This window comes from Euprymna scolopes, chromosome 2 (assembly GCF_053919585.1).
Source record: "Euprymna scolopes isolate OS-2025 chromosome 2, ASM5391958v1, whole genome shotgun sequence".
In the NCBI taxonomy this organism is placed as follows: domain Eukaryota; kingdom Metazoa; phylum Mollusca; class Cephalopoda; order Sepiida; family Sepiolidae; genus Euprymna; species Euprymna scolopes.
Window position 1 is genome coordinate 192,440,589 of NC_136483.1, and position 17,538 is coordinate 192,458,126.

Consider the following 17,538-nt stretch of genomic DNA (forward strand, 5'->3'; position numbering starts at 1 on the left):
AGAAAGCACTAACCAGACCTTCACTGGATGAGTGCAAAGAGGACTGGGACCTTGCGGAGGTTTATTGCCACCCAATTTCAGTGAAGACCAATAGTCACAGGCAACAAGAAATCAATGATGAACGATTGTTGCAATAATGAAAATTCATTTGCAAACGTTATTGAAAGAGGTGAAGAGTACTGGAAATTTGGGGAAACCTGTCATCAATTAGACTTTAGGGAACACCACAGGTCGTTCTTAAAGAGAAATCTTTGATGATATACTGTATGAAAACTCCTAGTGAGTAATAATAATAATTGGCTTATTGCCACCCCAATTCCAGTGAAGACCAATGAATGTTGCTGACGAAAAGTCAATGGCAAATGGCTATTTCGAGGATGCTGATTCATTTGTAAAGGTTACTGTATTAGAGAGTACCGGAAATCTGAGGATACTTGTTGTCCCTCAGACTCCATAGAAAACCACCAGTTGTTGTCAGTGAAGTATCTCTGATGATGACGTGTATGAGAACTCCGTGAGTAATAATAACATTTGTTATGAAAATTAAAACTAATTTACTTAACATAAAACTGGAAATTTTATCAGCTTGTCAGCACAAAAGAAAATATAAATATGATAAATTTAAAGTAAATTTTTTAGATAAATAGATTTCATTTTTTTATTAATTATTGATTAATTATTTCGGCATGATAAAAAGCAACAATCCAATTTATCGTTAACTTCCAATCATCCAAACAAGAAAACATTCTTCATGATCATACAAAATTTAAAATAATTAACAACAATCTGTAACATTTTTAATACACAAAACAGTGAATGGAATCACATAGTTTTTTCATGCAAACACATATTTGCTGCACATGTGAGGTTTTGCCAGTTAACAATCAAGAAACACAATCTATATAAATTAAACAGTGGATGTATGTGTGTTTGTCTTTGTGTAAGTATTTAGCCAATAAACTCTTAAACTACTGATCACATAACACTAAAATTAACAGTAAATAGTAATTATACACCAATGATGGTTTCTAACGAGTAAAATATTTGGATGGATGAGTAACGCGTACAGAAGTCGGCAAGTTGAAAATGCAAAATGTTCATTTCAACTTGCTGACATATTTGTATTAGTTTAGTGCAAAAATAATGTCGTCTTTTGACATTCAACTTGAAAAGATTATAACTCCTTTCATAATAAACTTTATTAATCAAAATAAGAACCATTGGAATCGACACATTTTTGCTAACGAGAAACAAGTTTATTTATCCCATTAGCATAGAAATCTGGAGTTCTGGAAGTGATGAAGTTATTGAAGGCCGATTCGGCATCATCTCGGCTTTTGAAACATTTTTCAAACAGGGAGTTGTTGAGATGCTTGAAAAAGTGATAATTGGTGGGCGAGAGGCCCGATGAATAAAGGCAGAGTCTCGTAGCCCAATTCATTCAGCTTCTGCAGAGTCAGTTGAGCAACATGCAGGCGAGTGTTGTCATGGAGGAGAATTGATCTCTTCATATTGACCAATCTCGAACACATACGTTGGAGCTTCTGGTGCATTTCATCAATTTATCGGTAGTACTTCTCCGCCGTAATCATTTCGCCCGAATTCAAGCAGCTGTGAGGGATGAGACCGGCTGCAGACCATCAAACAGTCACCATAATCTTTTTTTGTAATTTCGGCTTTGGGAAGCATTGTGCAGCTTCTCCGGCATCCAACCACTGTGCCAAACGTTGCTGGTTGTCATAGAGGACCCACTTCTCATCATACGTCACAATTTGCTTGAGAAATGGGTAATTTTTGTTGTGAAGAAGGAGCGTCTTACTACAATTCTCAACTTCATACCTATGTGAACTGGGAATGCCTTACTTAAACCAGATTAAAAATATAAACGTGAAATACTTAAAAATATTGAAAGAGAGTTAAGAGTGTGTCTCTCTCACATTCGCCCAAATGTTACAGCAGTAGTAAAAAAACACCAGGCACAACTGTATCACTGACATTCATCATCATTATTCTATACTAGATACTGAATACAAGATCTGTTGATTTATGTACATAAAAATTCTCATTATATAATCTTCTTTTTTTTTTATTGCAAAAAAGTATTATACATAGAAAATACTAATTTTTTTATAATATGTGTGCCATGAAAATTTAAATAAACTCAATAGTGTGGCGTTAGAGTTGGGAACCACTTACTTAGATTATATTCACTTATACTATAGTAATTAAATGCAACCAAACGTTACATTAGAAAAAGTCCATATAGAATATTGTACATCAATATATTAATAACAATAATAAAATTAAATTCAATATTTACTATAAAAAATTTAAGATCCAAAATCTTCTAGTAAAAAAATAAATCCTCCCTCAGACATAAAACATTAGAAACAACCAATATTATTTATAAGTTTAAATGCCTTTTGAGAGAATGTCAATCCCATAATTAGAAAACTTATATCTACATTGATTTTACAACCACTCCCTATTCTGTCGTCTCATCATGCACCTTGTAAAGTCTTGTTCAATTTATCAGTATTTACAAAAATATAGCTGCCCCGACCTTTGATTTAAGACAAATTTTGGTTAATAACACGAAAATAATACATTCTGAAAACAATTTTAAAGAATGAAAAATACTCGAGGCTATGTTTAATAAAACCCAACTACTTGCAATTAATAACATTAAGTATGAAATAAGTAGCGACATTTTAAAAATGCTGAAAGTAGCACAATTCATCCTCTAATGCTAATTCTGGCCTCTAGGAATTTAAATTATTAACCCCTCTCTTGGAACTGCCCAGTCCGTTCTTTTGATGTCTAACTGACATTATGTGTGCGTTTCAGTTACTTTTTGAAATTCTTTTATTTTCTCCAGCTTGTTTGTTCATTTTGCTTTTATTATCTGATGGTGATTCGACAAAGAATCGAAAACGTTTGAAAGAATTCTATTATGTGTAACAATGTGTGCTTAAATGAAAGAGTATGCCTAAATATACAATATATATTCCATGGTCGAGTGGGAGAACTGCCGACTGTCAACACGACGGTTCTAGGTTCAATCCTTGGCTTGGGAGAGATGCTAGTCTAGCGGCACTGATGAGTTGTGATAAACCGAAACAGGACTGTATGTCGATGACTACAAATATATATATATATATATATATATATATATATATATATATATATATATACATGACAGAAAAGAATAGACACCAAGATAAATGTTTCCCAAGATTAATATATGCTAATAAGCATATATTTACAGATAAGAATAGTGCTGAAATAATCTCATTATCTCATTAACATTGCATATAACAACATTGAAGCATGCCACGAACCAAAGAAGCATCAGACATATCAGAATTTCGTTGAGGATGAATCATGGATCAACATGAAGGCGGTGTTAGTCAACACAAAATAGCAAAACATCTTCTAGTACCCCTTTCTACTGTTAATAGAGTGGTCATACACATTATAAGATGTACGAAGAGTGCACAAAACCTCATGTAGGTCGCCCCAGGCCTTCTGAAAGAACCTTGTGTCTTGTGAAAAGAAATGTTGAAGAGTATTCTCGGTTTAAAGCCTCTAACAAGTTGGCGTCAGTCACAGAAAAGCTGTCAGGTATCTCCACAAACTAGGCTACTATGGTAGAGCTGTGAGAAGGAAACCTCTCCTTTGTCCTGCCACTATCAAGCACAGAAAAGATTGGGCTCGTGAGATGGTTGAGAGACCTATGACCTTTTGACCAATGTCATTTTCTATGATGAGTCAGGATTTGTATTATTCCCCGACAGTGGAAGGGTATGGGTATGGAGGCTCCCACAGGAAGAGTTTGACTTAAAAAAGACTGCAACCAATGAAACATGGGAGTTTCCTGGTTGTGGTATGGGGTGCAATTTGGAATGATGGTCGCTCAGGCGCGGTGGAGTGCAAAGGAAACACGAATTCTGTAAAATATGTTTCAATATTACATGAAGAACTCCTACCAATATTCTCAAATGAGAAATGAACCACGTTAATACCGAATTTATGGAAGATAGAGCTCCTTGTCACTGTGCTAGGGCGACACAACATTGGTTGAGCCAAAATGAGATTAATAAATTTCCATGGCCAAGTCAGTCCCCGGATATGAACACAATTGAAAACCTTTGGGGCATATTAGACCGGAACCTTAGCAAAAAGAAATGGAAACCATCTTCTAAGCCAGAACTTTTAGCATTATTGCATCAGACATGGCAAGAAATTCCTCAAGATGATATTCGTCAACTGATCAATGCCATGCCTAGAAGGGTACTAGCAAAAGGAAAGTAAACCAAGTATTGGGTATTAAATTTGTGATCATCTATTTTTGATTTTTTTCTATAAATTATGTTTATTGAAATAAACTGTTTCCGTGGGTGTCTATTCTTTTATGTCATGTCTGTGTGTGTGTATATATATATATATATATATATATATATATATATATATATATATATATATATATATATATATATATATATATATATATATATAGTGATTTAAAGGTTATGAGGGTTTTTTGAAGCACGAAAAACGATGTTACATTTTGTACTTAATATTTTTATTGCTATTTTTGGTCACAAAAAAAGTATCGAAATGAAAAAAGAAAAAGAAAACCGTTGAAAGAACTGGAGATTAGTAGTGTGGACAGCGTTTATTCCTAGCAACCATGTTCGAACAAGTTCACGTGAATCATTTTAGCCGTTTGTGGAAGAAGATTGTGTTTTTTAGTATTTTTTAATGTTGCAACGTAAAAGCGTTTAATTCAAACGGCAAAAATGAGACGCAATTGATTTCAATATGTATAATGGAATAGAAATGAAATTGTTAAACGGTAAAAATAATGTAATTATTAGTTATGAATAATAATAATAATAATAATAATAATAATAATAATAATAATAATAATAATAATAATAATAATAATAATAATAATAATAATAATAATAAAACTACTGCACAGGGCAGAGTTAGAGACAGACAATGTCGGCTTTTTTAATGGTGAGTAAATTCCGTCTCTCCCTAAATAAAGATGGGAAGAACATAGATAAATAAATAAATAAATTAATTAATTAATTAATTAATTAATTAATAATAATAATAATAATAATAATAATAATAATAATAATAATAATAATAATAATAATAATAAAACAATAAAATTAATATTAGTTAATAATTAAATGAGAATACAAATAGTCTCCGTCCTGAAGGAAAATTGTCTCAGTCCCGAAGGAATTCTCATACACAGACCGAGGATAATATCAGAGCAGGTACTTAAATGTATGTGCTTTTGGCTCGAAAGTCATTCTGTGTGTATTGATAATAATGACAATATTTATAAAATATTAATAATAAAAAAATAAAATAATAATAATAATAATAATAATAATAATAATAATAATAATAATAATAATAATAATAATAATAATATTTATATTTAAACCATAGACCAATAGTAGCTATTACATAAAAAAAACTTGTGCATAAGGGTGCAGGTATATATATGCATGCACACTTAACACCCATATATACGCATACATACCAATACATAGTCATATTAAACGACCAAATGTATAGAATATATGCATCCCCCATACATATAATGCATATATAAATAATAATATGCATAAACAGATATGCATGCATGCACACACATACACGCATATATATCCATACACATTTATATGCATACAATGACGTACAGGTCCAGGCATACATACGTGCACCCATATGCATACATACATGCATGCACACATACCCATATGCGCACATGTACACACATACCATATACACACATAAGCACATACACTTGATACATATACATACATATAGAATATACAAATACACATACACATAAATACACATATATACATATACATACATATACAAATATATAAGCATAAAGCAAAATACAAGAGCATGTAAGGTAACACAAAGATGTGCACATCAACATAATTATGCATTACATGGACAGGAACGTACATACATACATATATATATATATATATATATATATATATATATATATATATAAACAATATAAAACCATATATGTACAGATATATGTATACACATCCCCATATAAACGCATACATACATATATAGGCGCATATGCACATACTTATATAGTCAAACACAAATATCAATTACTATTTAAAGACATGTATAAAATAAAGTGAGTGAATAAGTAGGGATATGAAGTTAACGATGTAAACATAGATGTAAACATATATATATATATATATATATATATATATATATATATATATGTATATATACATATATATATATATATATATACATATATTATATATATATATATATATATAGGAAAATGGTGCAGATAGAAGGTTAGGTATAACGAAAATAATAGTAGTAATAATGATGATAATAATAATAATAATAATATTAATAATAATAATAATAACATTAATAATAATAATGGAGATAAATAAAGTAATAATAAGAATAACAAGAGAATAATGCATGTGTTAGCTATAAAACGAAAAGATGTAATATACATATTGAAATCAATATAGAACAAGAACAGGTTAATACATACGTATAAGTATATATGTATGAGTAGGTGATTGTGTTACTTAATTATTTTTTGAAGTATTTGTAGAATTTAAGTTGGCCAAGGTTGTGTTGAGACATGTCTTATGAGTGTTTAGTCGGAATGATCCATTGTATTTCTTTTTGTTTTCGTATTTTTGTTGATGGGAAATTTGAGTCTATTAGAAGGCATCTAATATTGTCAATAATTTGTCCAGGTAAATTGAAGTGGTTTGCTAGTAGGGTGAGGGATTTTTGTCTGATTGTCGTCTTATGATTGTTTAGGCAGATTCGAAAATGTATCAGAGTTTCGCCAATATATCCTCCATTGTTGCAAATGGAGCAGTATATGTAATATATCACATTAGAACTGTCACATGTTAGACGCGGCGGTTTTATGTGAGTGTTACATTCAGGTATATTGAATAGTGGTGTGGTATTTAGGTGTATGCATATAAGGCATTGCGGTTTATTGCATCTATAATTGCTATTTTGTTGTGTGTCCTGTGTGCGTTTGCAGGTGAGTATGGCTGAGAGATTGGGTGGTTGTTTGATCGCATTAATTGGTGGAAGGTGAAATATAGACTTAATAGTGGAGCTATTTTTTAAGTTGTGGTAAGTTTTTTTAGGTGCGTTGTAATTTTATGCATGTGTTGGCTTTGGTTGAAAACCATTGGGATGCGTTTGTTAATGTTTTTTTGTTTGTACTGGAGAAGACGGGATCTGTCAATTGCATTAGTTTTTTATGGCTTGTTTAATATACTTAATGGGATATTGATTATTGATGAATTTTTGCGTAAGCTTTGTGATATGGTGTATGTAGTCTTGGGGGTCGGAGCAGATGCATTTTATTCGTATGCATGAACTGTAAATGATAGATTTTTTTAGGTTTAATGGATGGTTGCTATAGAAATTGAGTAATGTCTGATTGTCAGTGGGTTTAAAATAGAGGGATGTAGATAGTCTATTGTTATGGGATATGATAGTGACGTCCAAGAATGGGATGGAGTTGTATGAGTGTTCCATAGTAAATTTTATATTGTTATGTGAATTATTGATGTATTCGTGGAAATTCTTTAGGTTGGTTAGCCCATGTGGCTATATGAAAAAAATATCATCAATGTATCGGCAATAATGGGACGGTTTGAGGGGGAAGTTTTCAAGGAGTTTGGTTTCTAGCATATGCATAAAATGTTGGCATAGCTAGGCCCCATTTTAGTGCCAATGGCGGTTCCTTTTATTTGAAAATAATTTTGATTGTTAAATTTAAAATTGTTATGTGTGAGGATGAAGTATATAAGCTTACAAATGTCTTCTATTTTGTCGTTGGGGAAATTATTGTGAAGGAGGAATGTTCTACAGGCTTCTACTCCCTCGTCATGAGGAATGTTAGTGTATAGAGCTGATACGTCTAAGGTGACTGTTGTGGTTGCAAGGTTGAACAATAATTAGTAAGGAAATACAATGAAGACGCAAACAACAAGATAACGCAATAATAAGTGTATTAAAGAAAAGGTATATTTACAATATGTACAAATGACGGTGTCGAGTCAGAGAGTCTTGGTGGGAGGACATGTACGCTCTTCGGCGTCACTTCTGGTGGCATTTGAGTAAGACACACCAAGGCCAACCTAGGCTTGCCATTTATAGTGTTATGTTATTCGCATATGCAAATAAGTGGTTGCCACCACAACACCCCCCTCCCAAGATTTGAAGTCACACAGATTTCAATATCTTTTTCTTTTTGGGTTTACCATTAATGGTTCATTCACTTTTCTTTTCCTACCTGATCTTCGGGGTTCAGGTGCATTTTGAGGCGGTTCCAAATTAAAAGATTCGTATATGATATCTATGGTGTCCTCCTCTTCGACTGTTGTCGTATCATCATCATCTTGGATATGACGTTTTTTTATCTGATTTGGGTGCCTTTTATGTATATTCTGTGGACCTTTAATCATGTATGTACAATCACCAATGCGTTTATCCACTACTCCACATTCCCAGTAAGATGTGTTATTTCTGTAGCACTTAAAATATACTCGATCTCCCGAGTTATATTTCTTTCTTCTCGTGTGTGTAGTGTTTCGGATAATTGCCTGCCTTGGCAATAGTTTGTCAAACGCTGATTTTACCTTTCTGGCAAACATTAGATCAGCTGGTGATATGTTTGATGGTGTACTAGGATGTGGTGTAATCCTATATACTTGCAAGAATTGTTGCAAAGCTTTTTCTGTTGGTGTTCCAATGGATTTCTTTAACGCTCGTTTTAGCGTGTCCACGAACCTTTCCGCGAGGCCGTTCGACCTTGGATGATACGGCGGAGTCGTGATGTGCTTCACTCGGAACGTGTCGCAAAATTCCTTAAACTCTGTGGATGTGAACTGCGTTCCGTTGTCAGTGACCAGTGTGTCTGGTACACCGAATCTTGCAAACAACTCGTGTAAGAACCCTATTGAGTTGTTCATTGTTGGATTCCTGCAACGCATTACCTCCGGCCATTTTGTGAAACTATCCACTACAGTTAAATAATAGTTTTCACCTACTGGACCAGCGAAGTCCATGTGGATTCTCGACCATGGTTGGTCGGTTTTCGGCCAAGGTTTGTGTACTATAGGTGGAGATTTTGCCGCTAACTGGCATCCTTTACATTTATCAATTGTTGTCGCTATGTCAGTGTCCATGTTACGCCAGTACATGTAGCTTCTCATTAACGACTTCATTCGATTTATCCCCGGATGTCCTGTGTGGAAATCTCTTAACATCCTATTCTGCAATGTTTTGGGTATTACCACTCTCTCGCTGTACAGTAACACATCGTCACATATGGAGAAAACTTCCTGCACCTTTGTGTCCGTTATAATTTTCTCTTTTATGTCCTTTATATATTCATCTTTCTCGGCTTCCCTTTTAATGTCCGACAAAGTTACGGGTAGTTCCTTAATGATGTTTGCTACCATATTTTTTACTTCAACATTTGTCCGAATTGCTGCAATGACTGATTCTTCCAGATTGTGTTTCTGTGGTATCAGTCTTGACAGTCCATCCGCATGGCAAATTTTTTTTGATGCTAGATGTTGTAGCTGGAAATCGTAATTAAGTAGTATTGTACCCCAGCGCAGCAATCTATTTGCGGTGTATACCGGCAATCCTTTTTTTGATCCATAGATCGTGACTAACGGTTTATGGTCGGTTTCAAGTATGAATTGTCTACCATATAAATATCGGTGAAATTTAGTCACGGCAAAGATTATGCTCAACGCTTCTTTTTCGATTTGTGAATATGCCCTTTCGGCTGGTATCAGTGTTCTCGAAGTGTGCGCTATTGGTTTTCTAGACCCATCCGGCATAATATGTTGAATGCATGCTCCTAAGCCGTAGGAGCTAGCGTCACTAGCGACGACTATTTTTAAGTTTGTGTCAAAATGCGTTAAGAATAATTCGGATGTTAGTGCGCTCTTTATTTTGTCAAAAGCGGTTTGACATTCTTGCGTCCAGTTCCACGGTGTATCCTTTTTAAGCAGATTATTTAAGGGGGCTCGCAAGTTATGCATTCCTTCAATAAAAGATTGGTAATAATTTGCGAGTCCTAAGAAACTCTGCAAGGTTGTTACATTATCGGGTGCTGGCATATTTTTTATTGCCGCAGATCTGTCCGGGTCTGGACGTCGTCCATGTTTGTTTATTATGTGTCCAAGATACTTAATCTCGCTCATACAAAAGTCACATTTACTTTCTTTTACTTTAAAGCCGAATTCTTGTATTCGAGTAAATACTTGTTTCAAATGTTCCTTATGTTCTTCTAGGGATTTGCTCCTGACAACAATGTCGTCCAGGTATGCACATGCACACTCAATACCACTTAGCATGGTGTCCATCGCTTGCTGAAAGATGGCAGGCGCTACTTTGATGCCAAAAGGCAATCGGTTGTATTTGTATAATCCCTTATGCGTATTGATGCATAGTATTTTTGAGCAATTCTCCTCGACCGGTATTTGCAAATACGCGTCGCTCAAGTCTATCTTGGAGAAGATATTACCCCCATTCAACTTCGTGAATATTTCCTCTGGGCTTGGTAGGGGGTAATGGTGATCTTTTAATAGGGAGTTGACCCCGGTCGAAAAGTCTGCGCACACTCTAACTTCGTCATTCTTTTTCTTTACGTATACGGTGGGGGCTGCCCACTCGCTGTGTTCTATTTTTGATAGAATTCCCGTCTGTTCCAATCTATTTAATTCTTTATCAATCTTTTCCAACCCAGCGAACAGAACATTTCGCTTTTTTCTAAAAATTGGGCTGGCGTTTTCTTTAAGTTCAAACGAGGCCTTGAATTTATTGCAGCGACCTAAGTTAGTTGTGAATGCCTCAGGAAATAATTCTTTTAAATCGTCTTTTATATTTACTGTTGTTGGAGAAGAACATTCTAATTTTTTACAGAATGTATTGATTGGCTTATCCCATAGTCCGAATTTCTCAATTAAATCTATTCCAAACAGATTTTCACTATTTTTTAGTACGAATATTTTTAATTTCTTTGAAATCCCTTTCAATTTTATCGGGAGGACAACTTCTCCTTCAAATTTTATACCACCACCAGTTACCGTCCGGGCTGCTTTACTAGTTTTCATCATGGCCGGTTTTCCCAACTTTTTCCACGTATTCAGGTTTATTATAGAAACATCGGAGCCAGAGTCGAGTTGTAACTTTATTGATGTTTTAAATATTTCCACTTTTACGTATTTTCGCCGATCTTTGTCTAATTTTGTATTTGATTTTGTTTGCTGTACTCTCTTTCTGGTGTAATCTTTATATCTGCAGCAATCGCTTTTGTGTCCCACCTTCTTACAAATGTAGCATTTTTTCTTCTTATAAGGACAATCTGATTCCCAATGCTTTTCTGCACATCTCTTACAGTTATATCTAGGAAGAGGCTTGTTATATTGTGTACTATATTTATGGTTATTATCTTTGGAATATCCCGTTCCATTGCTTTTCTTTGTAAAGTTCTTGGTTGGTGCGTATGGTTTTCTAACTTTTCTTACATATGCCACTCCAGATTCTTCTATATTTCTTGAATCCTTTTTTAGTGTAATGGCCCTTTCACAGTCCTCTGCTAGTTTCTGGAGGGTTAAATCTTGCTCAGATTCCAGCTTAGACAACACTCGTCTGCGTATTTCTGCATTTTTCGTGGAAACTAACCCTTGAGCGAAGATTAGACATTTAAAATCTTCTACCGTTAGTTCTGCAAGCTTAAAATTATCGCAGTTTTTATTGACAACTGATGCGTATGTCAAATAATCTTGGTTGTCCATCTTTCTTAGATTCATGCACAGCCATCTTTTATGAAAAAGAGATATATTTGGATTAAATAATTCTTTTAGTAATTTTACAGCTTCCATGAACTCTAATTCCGCAGTTTTTTTAGGTAATATGTAATCTACGAATTTGCTGTGTTCTGATGTACCCAATTTTCTGAGTAAGAGGCTCACTTTCTGACTATTTGGCCAATTTTTACAGTCCAGTTGAAAAACATCCTCGTATCTTGTGTAGTATGCTTCAAAATTCTTCTCTTCCTCAGGCACATAATGAAATGTGTTCATGCTATTAAAAATAGTTGTATGGGAGAAATTAACACTATCGACATTTTCTCGATTACTCTTTAGTAGTTCCAGTGTTTTAGCAAAACGTTCCTCTTGTCTTTCTTCATATTCCAATTGTAGTTTCTTATGCCTTTCTTCCTGTTCCAATTGCATTTTTTTTGCTTTAATTGCGCCATTTTCTGCTTTTCTTCTTGTTCCTGCTGCCATTTCAATAATCTGTCCTCTCTCTTTTCCTCGCGGTCAGCCTGTGCCTGTATTTGTGTTTGCAAAAGCTCGTTTTGTGTAGCTTGTCTGCGTTCATCCCGCTCAGCCTGTGCTTGTAAAAATTGCATGAACATTTTTGATAAGTCTTCCATGTTTTTTTTTTTTTGTTTTTTTTAGTGTGTAGTTAAAAAAAATATTGTACCATGTACCATATACACCGGTTTGGGTTACAACAAAAAAACAAATTGTTGTAAGCTCCTGTTTTCAATAATAATATCTCTGCTTGCAATAATATATTCTTTTTGCGAGTCACGCTACAAAAAAAAAATAAAACAGGTTTATCTGGAATCACGAAATGGAATTGATTTTCCGTTTTTAGGCACTTACTAGTAAGTAACTCTTTCCACAAAATAAAAGTTTGGGTTTTTTTTTTGGGTTTTTTTAATCGAGTCACAATTGAATAAACGTATGCAGTTCATTTAGTTCTTTGAGTTTTTTTTTCCTCTAGTATTTTAGTAATTAAAATACCTCTTAAATTGAGATTACCTTTTTTTCCGTGACGTTTTACTGTATTATCCGTTATTCAGTGACAACTTCAAGAAAAAAAATCCTTTCCTTGAATTTTAGTTTTAGCTGTGGTATTTCCTTTTAGTACCGACGTCAACCAAAACATTAATTAAAAAGTCCTTTAGTTGTTGTTTTGTTTACGGAGAACAGTAATTAGAATCCACTGGTGAACTTTTTTCGTAGGTTACTTCCTTGCTTTTCGTAATACGGGTCTGACCTGTCGTTTTTTTTTTGTTTTTTTTGACAGAACAAAGTTCGCTTTTCGTTTGCAAGTTGGTCCTTTAGTAAGATTTGTCGTGTAGCGACAAACAAAAATTCACTTTTACATTCGTTTGCAAGTCGGATTCCCAGAAAACGGCGTAAATTGACGCTTTTGCCACGTTAGAGTTTTTTTTTTTTTCACTTGAGTTGAAACTTCTCTTTAGCGTAAAATCCGTTTGCTCGTCAACACTTTGCATTCCTTAAAAAAAATGGTCAACCTTTGCGTTGTACTTTTTTTTTCTTTTTTTTTTCTAGTTCTTCGTCAAACTGTTATATTTGACGCTTCATATCTCGTCGCCAACTGTTGTGGTTGCAAGGTTGAACAATAATTAGTAAGGAAATACAATGAAGACGCAAACAACAAGATAACGCAATAATAAGTGTATTAAAGAAAAGGTATATTTACAATATGTACAAATGACGGTGTCGAGTCAGAGAGTCTTGGTGGGAGGACATGTACGCTCTTCGGCGTCACTTCTGGTGGCATTTGAGTAAGACACACCAAGGCCAACCTAGGCTTGCCATTTATAGTGTTATGTTATTTGCATATGCAAATAAGTGGTTGCCACCACAACAGTGACTAAAATAATTTCTTGTGAAAGATTCTCGATTTGTCCAATAGTGTTCAGGAAATGTGTGGTGTCTTTAATATAGCTAGAGATGTTGGGTAATAAGGGGGTTAGAATTTTATCTATATATCCAGAGATATATTCTGTTAGGGTGCCAACACCTGATATTATGGGTGTACCAGAGGGTGAGATGTTAAGGGATTTCGCTAGTTCATAAATGTTGTCAGGGTTGAGGGCCAAAGTTTGAGGTGTAGCGGTGGTAGTGTCTGTGTTTGTTATGAGTTTGTGAAGTTTGTGTAGTTTAGGAGTAGTGTAAAAGTTAGCTGCTTTAGGATTTGTGGGAATGAGGTAAGTAATTATCTTGGAGATACAAGGAGTAAGATTTTTGATAAGATTTATGAGTTCTATTTTATAGATGAATGTTGGGTCTTCCGGGAGTGTTTCACAACCAAAATTACCTTCAAATAAAAGGAACCGCCATGGGCACTAAAATGGCCCCTAGCTATGCTAACATTTTTATACATATGCTAGAAACCAAACTCCTTGAAAATTTCCCCCTCAAACTGTCCCATTATTGCCGATACATTGATGATATTTTTTTCATATGGCCACATGGGCTAACCAACCTAAAGAATTTCCAAAAAATCCCCCACCCCACTAGCAAACCACTTGTTCTATATTGATTTCAATATGTATATTACATCTTTTCGTTTTATAGCTAACACATGCATTATTCTTTGTTATTCTTGTTATTACTTTATTATTATTTTTATTTTCATTATTATTATTATTATTATGATTATTATTATTATCATCATTATTACTACTATTATTTTCGTTATACCTAACCTTCTATCTGCACCATTTTCTTATATATACACCATTTTCCTATATATATATATATGTTTACATCTATGTTTACACTGCTAACTTCATATCCCTACTTATTCACGCACTTTATTTTATACATGTCTTTTTTCTATTCCATTATACATATTGAAATCAATTGCGTCTCATTTTTGCCGTTTGAATTAAACGCTTTTACGTTGCAACATTAAAAAAATATTAAAAAACACAATCTTCTTCCACAAACGGCTAAAATGATTCGCGTGAACTTTTTCAAACTTGATTGCTAGGAATGAACGCTATTCACACTACAAATCTCCAGTTCTTTCAACGATTTTCTTTTTCTTTTTCATTTCGATACTTTTTTGTGACGAAGAGCGGAGGTCCGCTTGAAATATAAAAAAAATAACAATAAAATATTAAATACAAAAAGTAACATCGTTTTCCATGCTTCAAAAAACCCTCATAACCTTTAAATCACTATCCTAGAAGCATACGTGGACTTTCAACATTATGTATATATATATATATATATATATATATATATATATATATATATATATATATATATATACAGAGAGAGAGAGGGGGGGATATGTAATTTTAATTTTTCTAATTTGTCTCTTTAAATTACAGGGACGTAAAGATCTGTTACAACTGATGTTGGATGCTCAACTTAAAGGCCATGGAAATATGGATAAAAAATCTGAACAAGAAATGAAACTGGAAAATATAACAGATTGGAGAACAAAAAGAGGTAAAAGTAATTTGGTTATCATAAAAAAACACCTCATTGACAAAGGTAACCTGGTATTATCTGGTTATGTAAATATGGTCTTAGAAAAAGCTTATATGGAAGAAATGAAGAGACTGTCTCTTTAAATAAAACCCAATTTAAACTTTTATTTTTTCCATACTTTAATAACAGTTAAAATCGTTTAAAAAATTGTTTTCATTTATTAAAGAAATTCACTGTTTATTGATTAGAACTTTAAATATTCCTTTCAAAAACACGGACGAATAATTTAACAACTTAGATTTTTGTGTCATATTAATACAAATTTTGTTTTTAGTTTTTGTGCCATATTAATACAAATTTTGTTTTTAGTTTTTGTGCCATATTAATACAAATTTTGTTTTTAGTTTTTGTGCCATATTAATACAAAGTCATATTTTTACACTTGACTTTTTATCCAATAAAATGAACTGAAACTTTCATCTGGTGAAATCCTTTATTTTAATTTGTAGTTTGTTGATACAAATTGATGTTTTTTTTCTTGGATTTTCTTACCAGGTTTAACAGATGCAGAGGTTATTGCTCAGTGCATGGTTTTCTTGGTAGCTGGATTTGAGACCACAGCATCAATACTTTCTTATTTTTCCCATTCTATAGCACTGAACCCTGATGTCCAGGATAAAATCTATCAAGAAATAAAAGAACAACTTGGACAGGTAAAATCTTTTCTTATTTCATAAGTCCCATGTAATACTATAGAATTACTACAATTTTCAGATTAATAGTTGTTATTGAAGTCAATATTCAGTAACGCATACATCCCTAGGGTCCTGTTCAAGGCATGGCTGACTGAAAAAATTAGTCTTTCTAGTTTGGGGCTATTTGTTTTATAGGAGTTTCTAATTTTGCATCGGTTTATTACTTTCACATAGATGTGTTACTTTTGGTGTTTGAAACGATTTTAATGGGTTGAAAATACTTTGAGTTAACACGTTGCTGTGAAAACTTATTTGCTTTTTGGATTGACAAAGACAACAAATCCAAACAAAGCTGAAAAAGGAAGAGGTTAAGCTATTAGAGCCATTTGCTTTTTAGCATTTGTCCATATAACTTTGTGATTCAGTTGCCACAAATCCATGACATATTCTTGTCCCCCGAGGCTCAAATTAATGCAACATCTACTGTGCGTGAAAATTCTACATTGTTAGAAACATCCATTACTACAAATGTTGCATCTCCAAGCCTGTTCTGCTGATTCTTATATTACATGGTCCTACTCATGCTTATTCTGTGCTTTTTACATTGTTCTATTGGCTTCTTTGTGATAGTTGTTCTCATATGTGAACAGTCCACTTCAAATTAACTGCAGCCAGTCAAGTCAGTGTTCAGTAGAGTTTTTTTCCAGATAAATCAGGTTCTATTGGCCAGACATCTTTTTATGGAAGCTGCAAATGGACAGTTTCCTTCTTATGTTTGACAATTCTGCAAAGAAAATATCTTTCAGAATTCGTCTGTTTTTTATCCTCAAAATATCGTCTAATCTGTGCAAGAATCATTACATTAAAAGAGAATACATGCTCGAAAGTTGTAATCCTTGAAGGACTGATGTCTAAATACTAATATTTCTCCAAGTGATGCCCAATGTGTGTCTCAAATACACAAGTGGAAGCTTAAACTTTTTCTCTTGTGGCACCAATAGTGTCTAGACTTTGCTGTCATAAAAAAGTGTTACTAACCCAGGTATTGGATACCATTATTCTAAACTTTATCTGTGAATTTTCAAAGTTAGATGCCACATTATTAATGCAGCTGGATGGTTCAGCATTTAGTGACATGTTGTTCATGATGGTGGACCCTAGATAAATAAATGTGTTTATGTTCTCTAGTTTATAATTATACAAGTTGTTTTCATACATGAACAGTTCACTTTAGATTAACAGTTATCATTGAAATCAGCATTTAGTAGAGTTTTCCCATGTAACAAGTTCCATTAGTCATAACTAAGTAACATTGGGTTTTACTTGCAGACATCCTCAAATCAAAAGTTGTGAGCAATCAGTTTTCTTCTTCCATTTGACAATTCTGCAAAGAAAATGTTTCTCAGAATTTTTCTTTTTCATCCTCCAGACGTAGCCCAATCAGCACAACATCATTGATGTAGAAGAGAGTACATACT

General features: G+C 33.5%; 1 protein-coding gene across 1 annotated transcript in view; it reads left to right on the forward strand.

Moving 5' to 3' along the window:
- Nucleotides 1–17,538, forward strand: part of LOC145300339 (cytochrome P450 3A4-like) — a 48,367-nt gene that overhangs the window by 14,273 nt on the left and 16,556 nt on the right. Inside the window, exons 6-7 of the mRNA XM_080144476.1 lie at nt 15,263–15,383; nt 15,921–16,078. Coding sequence (XP_080000602.1) covers nt 15,263–15,383; nt 15,921–16,078 — 279 coding nt within the window. The remainder of the gene's footprint in view (nt 1–15,262; nt 15,384–15,920; nt 16,079–17,538) is intronic.